Source organism: Panthera onca, chromosome A1 (genome assembly GCF_046562875.1).
Source record: "Panthera onca isolate mPanOnc1 chromosome A1, mPanOnc1 haplotype 2, whole genome shotgun sequence".
NCBI classification, from domain to species: Eukaryota; Metazoa; Chordata; class Mammalia; order Carnivora; family Felidae; genus Panthera; species Panthera onca.
Genome location: NC_138339.1, coordinates 115,034,224 through 115,051,065, shown reverse-complemented (window position 1 = coordinate 115,051,065; position 16,842 = coordinate 115,034,224). Strand labels below are relative to the sequence as shown.

At 34.5% G+C, this 16,842-nt stretch overlaps 1 protein-coding gene across 6 annotated transcripts in view; it reads right to left on the bottom strand.

Annotated features, from left to right (window-relative positions):
* IL6ST (interleukin 6 cytokine family signal transducer) overlaps positions 1 to 16,842 on the bottom strand; it is a 55,345-nt gene that overhangs the window by 5,284 nt on the left and 33,219 nt on the right. For 5 of the 6 annotated variants that reach the window (XM_060635758.3, XM_060635761.3, XM_060635762.3 and 2 more), the window contains 10 exons: positions 16,299 to 16,453; positions 14,407 to 14,566; positions 11,572 to 11,654; positions 10,709 to 10,919; positions 9,991 to 10,173; positions 7,573 to 7,674; positions 7,246 to 7,392; positions 6,782 to 6,922; positions 3,827 to 3,923; positions 285 to 366 (listed from right to left, as the gene is read on the bottom strand). In XM_060635758.3, coding sequence (XP_060491741.1) covers positions 285 to 366; positions 3,827 to 3,923; positions 6,782 to 6,922; positions 7,246 to 7,392; positions 7,573 to 7,674; positions 9,991 to 10,173; positions 10,709 to 10,919; positions 11,572 to 11,654; positions 14,407 to 14,566; positions 16,299 to 16,453 — 1,361 coding nt within the window. Of the gene's footprint in view, positions 1 to 284; positions 367 to 3,826; positions 3,924 to 6,781; positions 6,923 to 7,245; positions 7,393 to 7,572; positions 7,675 to 9,990; positions 10,174 to 10,708; positions 10,920 to 11,571; positions 11,673 to 14,402; positions 14,567 to 16,298; positions 16,454 to 16,842 lie in introns of those variants that run through there. The other variant, XM_060635764.3, reaches the window with a different exon arrangement.

The following is a 16,842-nucleotide window of genomic DNA, read 5'->3' as shown; positions in this document are numbered from 1 at the left end:
TGCAACAGTATGAAACAGGTAGACTGTTAAATTTGATTTTAATATCCAATACAAAATGCTTGCCTTACAACATTTACCATATAGGAGTATTTACATATTAAGTTTTCAATTTGCAAGTTCAATGAAGTATTTTTCATGTTTACTGAGTAGAATAAGGAATATAAGAATATGCTATGATAATATTTTATCATTTACTTTTCAATTTGGTCTTATCATTTGGTTCAACTCTATAAAAATACCCTGAAATGTCCATGTATAAACAAGTCAGAAACACTTTATCTTACCCTAGGAGGTGTATGAGGTGACCACTGGGCAATATGACTCTTTGAAGGATCTGGAACATTAGGCCAGATATGTTTTTTAATTCTGGAGAGAAAAAGAAATAAAGTATCTGTGGAACCACATGTAATAAATAATGAACAGTCCCTAATTCCAAACATGAGCTTAATCTAGTCATAATGAAAAACTACCAATAAGGCTAGTAATCAGCATTCAATTTAAAAAACTGAAATAAAATTCTACAATAGAAACCAATCAAAAAGTGGAATAAAGTCACAAAACCTTAAAGTACACCCCCCTCCCAACAACAAAAGAAGCAAATACGTTCAATTTCCAACTAAAACCACATAACACATTTTCACATAGCCACCAGGTAAAATATGATAAATTTGATGTTTTCACAAGAATATTTACCTCAGTATAGTTCCTAGTCCAAAGTTAGAGGTCCCTAAGTGTGTATAAGTATACAGGAAGTGAGTCATCTTGAGAGTAAGTTCAAATACAAAAACAAAACTGAGTAATAAGATCCTAACAGACTGACTCTCCTGTGCAAACAACTATAAAATCTACGTGTAATGTAAAAAATAATAAAGTTAACAACCTAAACAAAAGACCAACTAATGGATGAATTCCATGAAAGAGACTTAAAAAAATTTCAGTTGTTTTACATAAAGAAATTGAGTTAAAAATTTTTTAATGTTTATTTTTGAGAGAGAGAGAGAGAGAGTGAGCAGGGTAGGGGCAGAGAGAGGGAGCCACAGAATCTGAAACAGTTTGCAGGCTCTCAGCTATCAGCACAGAGCCCGATGAGGGAGGGGCTTGAACCCACGAGCCTTGAGATCACGACCTAAGCCAAAGTCAGAAGCTTAACTGACTAAGCCACCCAGGCACCGCAAGAAACTGGATTTTTAAATTAACATTCTTCCCACAAAGAAAATCTCAGGCTCAAACTGGCTTTGTGAATTCTAGCAAACACTTCAACAGAAATACTATGAATACTATATAAACTCTCCTAGAAAATAGAGAAGGTAAGTGTCCCCATTAATTTGAGGAGACTGTTCATTTTATGAGGTAATCAGTATCCCCTTGATTTCAAAAGTAAATGAACACACCACCAAAAAGAACCACTATCACTCATGAAGCATAAATGCAAAAATTAACATACTGAATCCAGACAGTCTAAGAAATGCAAGGACAGTTTAACATGTGGAAAAAAAAACCAATGAATAAAATTCACCATATACATGTAGGAAAGAGAAAAATCGTATGATCATCTCAACAGATGACAAAAAAGCATCTCACAAAATTGACCCAATCATGACAAAAACTCTCAGGAAAAAAATATAAGAGAACTTCCTCAACTTAAAATCAACATCACATGCAATGGTCAGAGATTGAATGCTTTCTCCCTTAAAATTGGGAATAATGCAAAGTTACTACTTAACCAGTATAGTAAGAAAAATAACTGAAAGGATAAACATCAGAATAACCATCTTTACTAAGCAGTATGACTATGTATGTGGAAAATGCTTAGGGACCCAAAAAGATACTAGAGTAAATGAACTTACCAAGGTCTTAGTATACAAGGTCATTATATTAAAACAAAATTAATTGCATTTCTATTTCTAGCAATGAACAATTAGAATATAAAAATTTCTAAAAATGCCATTTACAATTGTATAAAAAACATTTAGGAATAAATTTAACATAGTACAAGGCCTACCCACTGAAAACTGTATAACAGTGCAAAAGAAAAAGAAAACCTAGACAAAGAGAAATTAACAAGGGTGACTGGGTGGCTCAGCTGGTTAAGCATCATCTGACTTTTGATTTCAGCTCAGGTCATGATTTCGGAGTTGTGAGTTTGAGCCCTACACAGGGCTCCATGCTGACAGGATGGAGCCTGCTTAAGATTCTCTCTCTCCCTCTTTCGGCCCCTTCCCCCCTCAAAATAAATAAATAAACTTAAAAACAAAAGAGATTAACATGTTCATGGACTGACCCATGTGACATAAATGTTGTGAACTCATGTTCAGATTGTATTTTTTGCCCTAATTTTATAGAGTCGATAAAATCTCAATTAGCACCATACTCAGTTTTTTAAAAAAAGACTTTCCTTTTCATATAAATAATATCAGCTTACCAAATAACCTAGTCAAAATAATTTTGAAAAACAACTTATTAAAAGAATTCTAACTGCTCTCAAAACTTACAGAGCTATAAAAATCAAGACTGTGTGGTACTGGCATGAATAGACATATAGAACAGAATTGAGAGTCCACAAATAAATCCAGACTTACATGGACAATTGATTTTGACAAAGATATCTAGGCAATACAATGGGAAAAAAGTTATTTTCAGTAAATAATGCTCGAACAACTAGTTATCTATGGAAAAAAAATTCCCTGACCTCATACCATGCACAAAAATTAATTCTGAATAGATCATAGACATAGAGCTACAATGATTAAGTTACAGAGGAAAATAAAGGAGAACACAATTGTGACAATGACTTAGGCAAGAATCACAAACTGATAACATGCACCTCATCAAAATTAAAAACGTGCATTTTCTAAAGTCACAGTGAAGAAAACGAGAAGCCAAAGCCACAAGACCAGACTTTCCACAACATATTTGACAAAAATTTTGTCACAGAATATATAAAGAACTCTTACAGCTCAATATTACAGCAAACAACTCAATTTAAAAACGGGCAAAAGATTTCAGAAGGTCTATCACAAAAGAATATAGATAAATGGCACATGGAAGGATCCATTACTATTTACTAGGGAAATAGAAATTAAAACCACAGTGAGATAAAATTACACACTGATAACAAGGGGCTAAAATAAAAACCCTGACAGTGCCAAGTAACAGTGCCATGTAACAACTGGAACTCTCACGGAGCTGGGGAGAATACATGATGGTACACCTGCTTTGAAAAACAGTTTCTTATGAAGTTATATATGTGCTTCCTATGTTACCCAGCAATACCAATACTAGGTATGTACTTACACAAGATAAATGATAACATATACCTACACAAAGATCTGTAGATGAATGTTCATGGCAACATTATTCATAATAGCCCCAAATTAAAGACACAACCTGAATTTCCATAACAGATGAACAAATTTTGATGTATCTACACTGCAGACTACTATTCAATAAATAGAAAAATATTAGTATATGCAACATGGATGAGTCTCAAAAACATGCTAAATGAAAGACATCCTATAAAAAGACTACATATTATCTATTTATATGAAATCTCAGAAAAGGCAAAACTACAGTCACAGAAAGCATATCAGTGATTACCTTGGGGCCAGGGGTTGAGGGAGAGGAGAGACGATAAAATAGAATGAGGAAACTTTTTAGGGTAATAGAAATAGTATCTAACTTGATCGTGGTGGTAGTTATATATCCGTATACAGCTATTAAAATTCATCAAACCATACACTTAAAATGAATGAATTTCACTGCATGTAAATTATAGCTCAATAAACCTGGAGGGAAGAACTGCAAAAACACAAATAGGGGTACTTACAGGTCTCGCTTATTAAAGCAGAACAATACTCCCAAAAGGGTTGTCAATAGAAATGCTAGGCAAACAGGAACAACTATGGCTTCAATTTCTCCTTGAGCTAAAAATCAGGGGTAAGAAGTAAAATAAATGTCAACTCATGTGCTAAGAGAAATAAGGAAACTTCCCAACCAAATGGCTGTTGAAAAGATGAAATACCATCCCGTTTTTATAGCCTTTTCAAACTTAAAGATTGTTTTCTGCCACCCCTGCGCCCCTTGGTAAATCATATCCTAGCTGCTTATACCTGACACAGTAACCTGGCCACAGAGAAAGCATAAACTCTATGTTGGTTAGGGGAATAAAATGACTAGTTCAGGTTTCTGAACAGATAATCTATCCAATAAGTTAGAAGTTTCAAACCTAACCATTTATTACATTTATGATCTGCACCCAGCAGAATCTTAACAAATGCTTATCTTTGAGATCTGTGAGTGCTGGGCACAAGTGGAAATATGGAATCCTGTATAAGGAATAAAAACAAAAGGTTCAAGCAAAATTTTTAATTTTCAAAAAGATGGCATATCTGGTATACAGCTAAGAATTTGTAAGAATCTTAAGTACAAGGAGTGGCAGAAATAGGAATATTATCACCTAAAATCAACAAGCCTAAGATTTGTAGATAATTCCCAACCTGCATTTAAAAGAGGGCTTACTTGAGCAAATGAATCACTAATTGGACAGTTTATGTTGGAGATATTTTTTAATGATTTACCTTATGGCTGTCTCTACTTTAACTCCTCCAGCCTCCTTATAAGTAGAAATAGTCTTTTATGGGAAAAATTTATAAAAGTAATACTGCAGTCATATACTATTTACTCAGTCTAATCTTTGCACCGCATATATCCCTTTACAAGTAACTTTATATTCTACAAAGCCTAACAGAAATCAGTAAATCAGATCAATGCTCGGAAATAAACTGGAGGCTGGCAAATATTCACTCTTGAACACTTGAGGTTTTCATATAGGTGCCAAATCAAATTCAGGCAGACCCTGTTATTACTGTTGCCAAACTTACTATGTTTTCAAGTCTTGGGCCTTTGCTTATCTGTCCTAAGATGCCTTCTTCTTCCTTTTTATCCACATCCTAACTTTGGGGACTCAAGTACTGACTCCTCTATATAATCTATGAAGATGAAATGCCCCCTATAAATTATCTTTAAATTCCTACTCTATTTACTGTCTACATGGCTCAAATGCCTTTCCATTTAATTACTTTACTTATGTTGTATTTCTTCAAATAAAGTCCTTTGGGAGCAAGGCCCATGCCATATGAAGAAGCCATAATATGTCCATAAAACAATAAACAGATCAGTGAAAAAAGCAGATGATTAAGTAATCCTAACAAGTATGATCTAATTTGGGGGGGAAAATGTATGTATAGAAAATAATAGAAGGATATACAAATGTGTTAAGAGATTATTCTGGATGAGGGATTAGGAGTGGTTTTTCTTCTGCTCTGTACTGTATAGTCTAAAGGCCTATATAGTACACAATCTACTTTTATAATGAATATCACTTTCATTAGTTGAATATTTTAAAGGTTTATTTTTTTCTAAAGATCAATTTCAAGTATTACTTGTTAGATATTTATTTTACTAACATGTCACCACAAAATCTTATTCCAAAAACTATATTCATTTTTGGCAATCACAGCAAAGTTCAGGATCTTTTATTATCTATTTTAGGTAGTCACTCATTCATTTTCTCATTCACCCATCATTCAATAACAAGGAATATAGCTTACTATTTAGCATTCACTGTGTTGGTACCTGAGGGTGGGGGTTACAAATAAATGATAAAATAAGGTAATTTCTATTATGATTCAAAATGTAGGAAGAACAAGAAAGAATGCAGCTTAAGAATGCTTTAGGGAGGTTAGAGGAACTAGAAAAAGTGAGGACTTAATGTAGGGCTACACACTGGGAAAAGATGGAGAAAATAATGAGAAGCATATGACCAAAGAAAGAGATTACAAAAGGGCATGCAAAAGCAGTAATTAGAAGGCATGATCAATAGGATTTTACACTTGGCTCATGTAAGCAAAAAAGACTCATGAAAACAAAAAATTTATCACATCCTTATCTAAATTTGTGGCTTTCGCAAAGAGTTGGGACGGCTGTGACAGGGAACAAAGAGAAATGTATTTGGGAAAAAGGATGACTGAAGTCACGGACAGAGAGTTTAGGCAGATAAAATACAGGGCTGAGAAGAGTGATATGGAAAATACAAACCATTTTTTAAAAAAGTAAGAGAGAAAAAGAGATCAAGAAGGAAGTACGAGAAAGGGAGAAGACTCAGGAGAGTGTTGTTATTACACACACACACACACACACACACACACACACACACACACGTGAGAAGAACCAATGGAAGAGGCAGTTTCAAGGATGGAGAAGCCGAGTCAAATGCTGAGAAGTATAAAAATAAGGAGACTAAAAAGCATGTACTGGATATGATAACTAAGAGGCCTTCCCTGAGTGACATTAGGGAGGTTTCAGTGGATTGGTGGGTTGGAAGCCTAATTTCAGTGGGTTAAAGACTAAGCTGGAGGAAGGGAAGTGGAGCTCGAGAGGGTGAACTAGTCTTTCCAATAACCTGCCTACAAAAGAAGGAGTAAGACAAGAAGGTAAGAGACCACATTTGACTTTTGCCAGTGAAAAGATGAACCCATTTAGAAAGATACACAAATTCTTTTGGCATTTATAGAGTACAGACGAAATCAGTCAGAAGCAGTTAATAACAGAGCTGAGTTTTGATAGTTTAAAGAAACAATCCAAATCAGATAAACAATACCAACAATTCATTTCTATGGATCCAAAGATGCACTTTTAACAAAATTTTAGCTTATTAACTAAGTCCATATTTAGTCTGATTAAAAAAAAGAAGAAGAAAAGAGCAAATGTCATTATTTCTTACCAAACTTCGGTGTAGTAAAAGTGAATTCTGGGCCATCCTTTCCACCTTCGTCTGTGTATGCTGCCATTCGTACCATGTACAAGGTGTCACTGGTCAAAGAGGACAGTGTATATTCTGTGTGGGAGGAATCCACATTCACAGCTGGAAGAAATCAGTAAATGTGCTTTATTTAACTACTCAATGTTTCTGCTTGATTTGGCTTTTGACACTGCAAAAGTATTAAAAAGGAACATATTTTCCAGAAAATAATTTTCTTATCTCTGCCAGAATATTCTTCTATAAGCACAACACAGTATTTCTTTTTTTTTTTTCCCCACAGTATTTTTTTAATAGGCATATTCTCAGGTGTCTCTTTTCTGAGAATAATATACTACACTTAAGATGTATAACATAAAAAGGTGAGACAACATTTAAAAGCTTAAGAAAAAAACCAATGATTCTTAATAAATGATAGAGTTTATTACCAGTTTCATTTCCAATGATGGTTCTATAAAATATAGTATAATTTCGGATAAATCCGTTCTGAACATCAACAGGAAGTTGGTCCCACTCTAAGACAGCTTCATTTTTCCCCACTTTTTTTGTCCGAACAGTAGGTCCTTTGGAAGGTGCTAAAACAGAATAAAAGTATTTGATAACTAAAAATTACTATGATTTAGTAAGTCATTAGGATTTACTAAAATTTAATTATATTATTTGAACATTATGAGACATACCCTTATTTTAAAAAGAAAAAAATGTCTTTGTTAATACAAAACAACATATTTCAAAGAAAATGAATTTGGACTTACGAGCTTGTTTAAGGTATGCCTTTATAGACTCAGGGCTTCCTGGTCCATCAGTATATACTGGAGTAACTGTTATCAAATAACATTTGCTCTCTGCTAGGTTCCCTAAAGAAAGAATGGGAGAGTAAGCATTTTTCCCCACATAACAAAAAAGTCTACATTCCATTATTAACTTTACATTATAAATTTCATGACTATTGAACTTTCTTTTCTTTTAAAACTACAGCTTTTTAAGCAAGCATTGCCTTTTGTGTACTGGATTCAAGCTTAATTGAATAAAGCTTTTCATTAAAGTAAAAGCTTACTTTTATTGCCAATACAGTAGATTAAAAAATATATTGTTAGTAAAAGTACTTTTTATATTCAGGACTTATAAAACTCTGATCTCAAATTATCATTGGTCTTATAGTTTGACATTGTTTGTACATCTTAACTAATTCTCTGAGAACTGCCTAATGACCAGGGAAAGCATTAATGGCCCTGGTTTGTCAAACCAGGGAAAAAAAGAATTAGTGCCATTTCCCCCAGAAAGTAATATTACTTTTTTATTTACTATATGAAATTTATTGTCAAATTAGTTTCCATACAACACTCAGTGCTCATCCCAAAAGATGCCCTCTTCGATACCCATCACCTACCCTCCCCTCGCTCCCACCCCCCATCAACCCTCAGTTTGTTCTCAGTTTTTAAGAGCCTCTTATGCTTTGGCTCTCTCCCACTCTAACCTCTTTTTTTTTCTTCCTTCCCCTCCCCCATGGGTTTCTGTTAAGTTTCTCATGATCCACATAAGAGTGAAAACATATGGTATCTGTCTTTTTCTGTCTGGCTTATTTCACTTAGCATCACACTCTCCAGTTCCATCCACGTTGCTACAAAGGGCCATATTTCATTCTTTCTCATTGCCACGTAGTACTCCATTGTGTATATAAACCACAATTTCTTTATCTATTCATCAGTTGATGGACATTTAGGCTAAGAAAGTAATATTAAAAAGCCATCTTGAATACCTCTTTTATTTATAATCTCTCCATATTAAATCTTTTTTATATAGCCACTTTATCTGCCCACAACAGAAAATAAGGTATGTGTTATACCAAAGTTTATACTTTCAACAAGAACTTTTATTTCCTTAACTTAATTCACAAAGTTGTATATGACAGCTCCTTTGGTTTCTTAAACAGAATAATTTTACTTTTTATTGATGACTCAATATTATCAAGAAGATAAAGAATTTTTAGACTCTGTTGTAATACAGTGATGTTATCAGGACTACTGAGCCACTGGATCTGCCTGTGCAAACTGAAAGTCTCTAGAGATTATGCGAGGCTTTATTAAAAACATTTCTATTGTCCAGTTACTACCAACGTGTCTTCTCTCTAGCTCCACCTTTCTTTTAATTTGATAAGGCTAGTAAACTAGACAACCAAATTTATTAAAACTTTTTTTTTTAAGCTTATTTATGTATTTTTGAGAGAGAAAGAAATCAGCGTGAGGTGGGAGGGGCATAGAGAGGGAGAGAGAGAATTCCAAGCAGGCTCTGCACTGTCAGCACAGAGCCCAATGTAGGGCTCAAACTCAGGAAACAGTGAGATCATGACCTGAGCTGAAACCATGAGTCAGACGTTTAACTGAGTGAGCCACCCAAGTGCCCCTATTGTTTTTTTAAATGATAGGTTAATGAGGGCCAAACAGCCTATTTCATAAATAAAGCTCACAAAATTTTATGGCAGATATGTCTTTGCTTAGAGCTTTTCTTTCAGCAATCATATTATTCATAATTGAATTCTAACGGTTATCCTTCTTTACTAAATAAAACACATAAAAGCTGAGTGTTTTGTCTTTAAAGTTGTTCTCTTCAAAGCCACATAAAAAAGTTGTACCTTAAAATGCAGAGCAATCTACCACTTTGGAGCTCTACGGTATCATTAGAACTTCCAGTTAAAAGATGTAAGGAAATCTGAATTCTAGTTCTGCTTCCCCTATTCAACAACTTTAAGAGGTTATTAACACAAGTCATTCATATGCTATAGGAAAATATCTTCTCACTGAAGGATGAGGAAGTTAAATCAGGTAAAGAACCATTCAACTAATTACCAGCAGCGATCAGATTATCTTAGATTTGTCTTTTACTTTACAGTTTTGTTAGTGCTCCTTTGATGATCAAAACACTGAACCATAAATAGAAGATACTATTAACTCTGCTTTGTCCATAAACAGATCCTGTAGTTCATTCCATGAGATTAAATGTAACTTGATAAAAGTCACACATCGAGAAAACTATATGTAACTTTTAACTATCATAAACTGAAACTCTTCAATAGACCACAATATCTATAAACCAGACAAAAATATGTAAAAGAAAAATCTGTCTGAAGAGTTACACAAAGGATTTCAACTTAAGTTTTTTCTATATAGGAATACCTCTTAGAAAGGTGCGATGTACAGTGCCATCTTCTTGTTGCCAGTCTGGGATGCACGGCGATTTATCTGATAATACACACCACTCAAGTATATACTTGTTTACAGATTCATTTGGAGCAGTCCATTCTACCCAAAGCATATTATCTTTGGGAAATGCTTTAAGATCCGTGACCGGGCGAGTAGCTTTAAAACAAAATTTGAAAACTGGTATGATAAATGAACATTAAAAAATTTCAAATTTTGATGTTTTACATTTCCAAACTTGCTATCAGTTTTTGTAGTATATAATATTAATATGTATTTTCATTAACAAAAACACTCTATTATAATTTACAAATAGACAGTAAATTTATTTTGAAACTAAAATTCTTCCTTTCCCCAAATTCTTCAAATGTTTTGTGTATGTAAATGGAAATATTTTCTTCTTTGAAAGCCATAAACAATATATTTAAGTCATATTCATATATGGCTCCCAAAGCTTTTAAATAATATTTAAGAAAACCAGGTAATTAGAAAATGAGCAAACAAATAAGTAGTTTACTTCAAAGTTTAAGTGAGCCACATAATAATGGAATGAATTATTTCATTGCTGACTGATTTCTAAAACTATTATAATCGATACTGAAGAGGCAGTCTTAGAATAATTATGTATTAGGTATTAGAATATGTATTATGTATATGTATTATGAACCACTTTTCCCATCTCACAGATACAAACCTTGAAAGTTATAGGCAGGGATAGTTAAAACAGCTGCATCTGATTTGCCAACCAGATTTCTTGCTGTCAGAGTTGCTATGTAACGATCATTTGTGAGGTTTGCTGTCCATTTTGTGTCATTCACTGTATAATTCTGTAAACGTGATTTCCATCTTATGAGAGTCACTTCATAATCCAAAATTTTTCCATTGGCTTCAAAAGGAGGCAACGTCTATAATAAAATAATTTTTAAAATGTATTTAACAAATCTTTAATCATTTTTTTTTCATGTTCACAAATTCTGCTGTTACGTCAAGCCTCCATGTTAAACTGAAAGGCACTGGCAACCTCATTTTCAACTCACAACCTTAAGTAAAACTACTATATAGTGAATGAAGAGTAAACACATGACTTTGACTAACAGGGAAAGTAAAGTAGCACCATTTTGTTAGCTTTTAGTTCTGTAAACTATTGTGCCCTGTGACTATCTGGCCCTAAATCATCTTATGCTGGAGTACTTTTCTCTCTACCATTTCTTAGTATGGTACACCTTAACACTTATGGACTTGACAGTCATTGTGTAATTCCTATTATTGGCATACAGTTTGATTACCCAAAACCTTTATTAACTATTTTCTATGAGGCACTCAGGAAAGTTCAAGGACAGACAGGATCCTTCTTACAAACTTTCATAGAACTGTGAAGTATCTGTGAACTGCAGTTCATGATCCTTTTATGTAGTATATATAAAACTCTGTTTCTATTAAACGCTTTGCTGATATTAAGATGAATAAAAATGTAAGTAAAAAAATTACACTCATAATGCCATAAAAATGTACTATGTAAGCAATAAAAGAATATAAACATGCATTTTTTTTCTTTACCTTCCATATGAGTTGCACAGATCTATAGCTGTGAGTATGGGATGGCTCTATCTTATACCAGAAACTTGGTGCCTTGGATGGTCCTAAAGAAATGATATAAACTTTTTAAAATAAAAGTTTTTATCATAGCAGTAAAATATAATCCTGGAAATTATTCTCTTACTTTGTTCTTATTCTTGCCATTCAATCACATGATGTATCTTTTTTTTTACATGTTTATGTATTTTGAGAGAGAGGAGAGAGACAAAGGGAGAATGGGGGAGGGGCAGAGAGAGTGGGAGAGAAAATCCCAAGCAGGTCCTGTGTGGTTAGCATGGAGCCGGATGAAGGGCTTGAACCCATGAACCGTGAGATCACGACCTGAGCTGAAATCAAGAGTCAGAAGCTCAACCAACAGCTCCACCCAGGAACCCCTAAGCTAGCATTTTTCCCATTGCAGCACACCATGCCTGGGTCTTCCTTTATAGAGGAAGATAGCTTGATGATATAGATTAGAATGCTTTTTTTATCTTAAAATTGTAAAGCTACAAATATATCCTAAGGTATACCAAAAATGCATCACCATTTCTTACTGCTAAAAATTAAACCGAAAAACCATATTTAAATATACACTTAAAACCCCTAAATGTGGGGCACCTGGGTGCCTCAGTCGGTTGAGACTCTGACTTCGACTCAGATCATGGGTTTAAGCCTCATGCTGGGCTTTTCATAGACAGCACAAGTCTTTGGATTCTTTGTCTCCCTCTCTGCGCCCTCCCCCCACCAATCACATTCTCTCCCTCTCTCTCTCTCAAAAATAAATACACATTAAGAAAAAAAAACCCTAAATGTACATATATGAGAATACAAAAAATAATGAATTGAATAAATATGGGTTAAGTTTATTATCTTACGGTGGGATGACTGTTAACAGAGTATAATAAAAATGAATTCATAGTACTGTTGTGATAATCACCAAACATGTGAAAAATGAAAAAGCACTTTACAGGATCAGGACGCCTGGGTGGCTCGTCGTTTGAGCACCTGATTCTTGATTTCGGCTCAGGTCATGATCTCACGGGTTCACGAGATCAAGTCCAACGTCTGGCTCTGTGCTAACAGTACGGAGGCTGCTAGGGATTCTCTCCCTTCCTCTCTCACTACCCCTCCCCTGCTTATATGTGCATGTGTGTGCTCTACCTCAAAATAAATAAATAAACTTATAAAACCAAATATCAAATGCTAGTAATTAGGTTTTCAAAATTCCTATAGGATCAACTGATTTTTCAAAAAAGGATCTGAATAACATCTAAACTGTGATGTGCTCATTATAAAGAGGTAATTACAGAGGACAAAACAAAGAGGAAAGGCAGACAAGGGAGGCTGGGGAAAAGAGTGCCAGTATAAGGGGTTCAAATAGATACACACGCATAAGCATACAAGAAATTATAAAAAAAAATGTTATAGGCCAGAAAGATTTCCTAACATGAAAAGAACCTGGAGGCATCATTCATTAAGTTGAAGAAATGCTTATCTAAATGGCTCATAATTTCCTGGGTATCTCTTTGATTTGACAAAGGTTATGTACCATCTCCCCAGAAAATGCACACAGGCACTAACTACAATAATCTGTCCACATTTTAAAGTAGTTCAGCAACCCCTGCCTCCCAAACTGACCCAACCAGCTTTCAAGACCTCTATGATGCCAGTTTAAGAATTCCTGGGGGAACCTGGGTGGCTCAGTTGGTTAAGTATCTGACTCTCAGTTTCGGTTCAGGTAATGATCTCACAGTTTTGTGAGTTTGGGCCCCACATTGGGCTCTGTGCTGACAGTGTGGAGTCTGCTTGGGATTCTCTCTCTGCCTCTCCCCCACTTGCGCTGTCTCTGTCTCTGTCTAAATAAATAAATAAACTTAAATTAAAAAAAAAAAAAAAAAGAATTCCCAGCCAAGACAAAGGAATCTGGTTGAGGACCCAACTCAGGACCCAATTCAGCAACAGCAGGATTGCTTTCTTTCATGTCATTTATGAGAATAAGAGAAAATTCTTAGTGGAGAGGGGTAGTTTACTATTCTGCCTTTTGAGATTGTCACTTCACCTATCTAAACTGCTAGTAGAGCTGGAAGTGAAGGGATATATGTGGTACAGAAGGTTTTAAAGCCATAGTTGTTGCTATTGACATCTAAAGGGTGAAACTAGAATGAAAAATGTTCAGAAAGAAAAATCTCTATGCCACAGGACTACTTCTTGATTGCTATACAATAAATTAGTAATGTTAGGTGTTTTGGGGAGGGAATCTTACCTTATAACATACACCCTTTTATAACTTTTGGATTGTGCACTGTATGCCCTATATGATCGTGGAGAGGAAAAAGGGAAAATGATAATAAACTAACCAACCTAAACTTTAGGATCCTTTTCTAGGGGTTTATTAAGTGATGGAAGGGAAAAAAATGAATAAAAATATAGTACAAATATATTTCTGATAGTGAGAGTCTATGGTATATTTTGTTAACGTTATTTTAATGACTCAGGATATGATTCTCTAGTTAGGGATACTGTGAAACATTCCCTTTTAATAAAATGTTCTGGATTTAACTGTTATGTCAATGGTTTTCTCATTACCATGGAAAAAAAAATTCCATGGTAATCTTCTTTCATTAGTAATCAAATAGAGTTATACAATCAATAATGCACATTTTATATCTTTAGGTCCTTAAAAATAAAAGTGTAAAATATAAGTTTGAACAGAACGATCACAAAGTAAGAAGCAATGAGGTTTATACTATTAAGACCTGACACAAGTCACAGCCATAATTCCAAACCTTTACTTCTTCATGGATCTTAATTACTTACTGTCTTCATATGTGATCCCACTGGCTTCTTCACTCCAGTCACTCCAGAATCCTTTACCATCTTCCTTCATACAACGAATCCTAAACACATATTCTGTGAAAGGCTTAAGGTCCTGGACAGTGAAAGAAGTTCTACTGGATGCTGTATCTTCAGGAGGAATCTAAAATCAAAGCAAACCAACCAACAAAAAAACCCCATGGAATTTATTATAAGTGTCCCAGATTCCATTAAGATCTTAGAAATTGATTTAATAAAAGAGAACTAACAAACAAACGCTGAAAAGAAATAAATGCAAGTCAAAAAGCAGTCAGAGTCAGTAAGTTAACAGATTTGGGAAGTATGGAACTATCTATTATTAATCCTTCCTTCCTTTTCTTGATTTTTATATCTTCCTTCGATGAAGCCTGTAACACATAGGATCTCAGCAGGAAAGAGATGGCGTATTCCAATTAGACTTTAATTCAAGAAGGGTTTACTAAAGGAAATATGGGTAGAGTGTAGGGAAAACTTAGGCAGTGGTCAGTACTCTGGGGCTTGTCGCTGTTACCACCCCTAGCCCCAAAGGGACGAGGGGAAGTAGCAGAAACTGGGAGAGGAGGGTGAGACAGGGTTAACTTGACAGGACCAGTGACCTTAGGCTGAGAGACAGCAGCTCCAGGGAAGAAGCAGGGAAAATAAATATGCTCACTTCACTTCACTTCTCTCCTCTCTTGTGCTAGGCCCTCTTCCCCCTCCTCCCATTAATCACATTCACTAGGAAACCAGAGACAATGTGAACCCACAGATGAAATTCATACAGGTCAGCATTCCAAGACAAAGAGTAGGGTAGAGAAGAACAGAGTGTAACTCTGGATAGGCAAAATGAAGCCCAATCAAGAAAAATAAAAACTATCATTGCATATAAACTTGGTTTTCAGGAAACGAGAGAATAAAGATAAATGATTCTTTCTACTACTATGGGATTCCAATATTGAATACAAAAATAGGGGCCTTTTTTTCTATCAGTGAATTAAGATTCTATGTTATTAAAAATATTTTGAAGTTTAGGTATGTATCCTCTCTGTACAACATGAAGCATTAATCCATTTTTGTTTGTTGCTTTTTCTGGTTTTATTTTGAGCCCTTTAAGTGGAATGGAGAGCAGAAGTAGTAAGGTCATGGGCTCAAATCCCTTATGAACTCATTACTGCAATAAGAGAAAGCAAAAGCATACTGTTAGTGATAAATGAAATTATAACAAAGAATATTATGGGGAACACAAAGCTATGGTGACAGACATCCTTTTAAAAAGTTCTAAGTACTTCTTTTGGTGATAGCATCATCTCTGGGTACACTATTCTTTTCCTTTTCAGGCTTAGAAGTTCCCCAATAATTCCTTCCTCTACTAAGAGGTTGACAAGCTTTCTAAAAAGGACTAGATAGTAAATATTTTAGGTTGTGGGCCAGATATTCTCTGTTCCAACTCAACTTGTCCACTGTGGCACAAAGTAGCCAAAGACAGTATTAAAAAAAATGAGTGTGGCTTTGTTTATAAGAACAGATGGCAGGATGAAATTGGCCTCCAGATTTAGTTAAACCCTGCTCTCTACCTTTGCTATATAATCTCTTCATATACTCCCCCACTTAATTCTTATTTTTTGTGTTCCTTTCACCTCCCACCAAAAATACTATTTCTTGCCACCCTACATCCCTTCCATACTTCATTTAAAGGCTACTGTACTCAGCAAGACTATATTTTCTATCCAAATGTCTTCCTGTTTGCCCTTGCATGAAATACAGATCAAGAAGAGGTGTGAAACAAAATATTACATATATTCACAACCTTAGTATATTGAAACTTTTAGGTTAGAGGGTTCTAAGACTATCTGCATAAACAGTAACTTGCAAGTTACCTGGCTCCAGGTTGAGGCATCTCTGGTCCTATATTGAATGTTATATTTCAGTCTTATAAAACTCTGAATACTTGAGTTGATCCATGTCAATTTTAAGATACTAGACAGTTCCTCTGAGTTGCTGACTGATAAATTATGTGGTGGATTGGGCTTCACTGAAGAATAAAATAAATCCGAATTTTTATCATTTTTACAACTTCTTATACAGACTCAAAATATACTTCTTATATTTCACTATATTGATTTATTCATACCATATGAACTAATTTTTCTGAAAACAGTACTTATGTCATACTATTATAACGAAGAGAAAACGTTTCTGAAGAAATTTTAGTTTTCTTTGTCAATTTATTATGCTTGTTAAGTTTTTCAGGTTCCAATATCAAAAGACAGATATTTATAGGCAAAGAAAAACACAATAAAAATGGACCCCACATACCATGATTACTATGCTATAAATACTGTTTGGTAACTGCACAAATACCAGCAGATAACATTCAAAATAAAAACTGCTATGAGTGCAGTTGGATTATGGATATTTTCT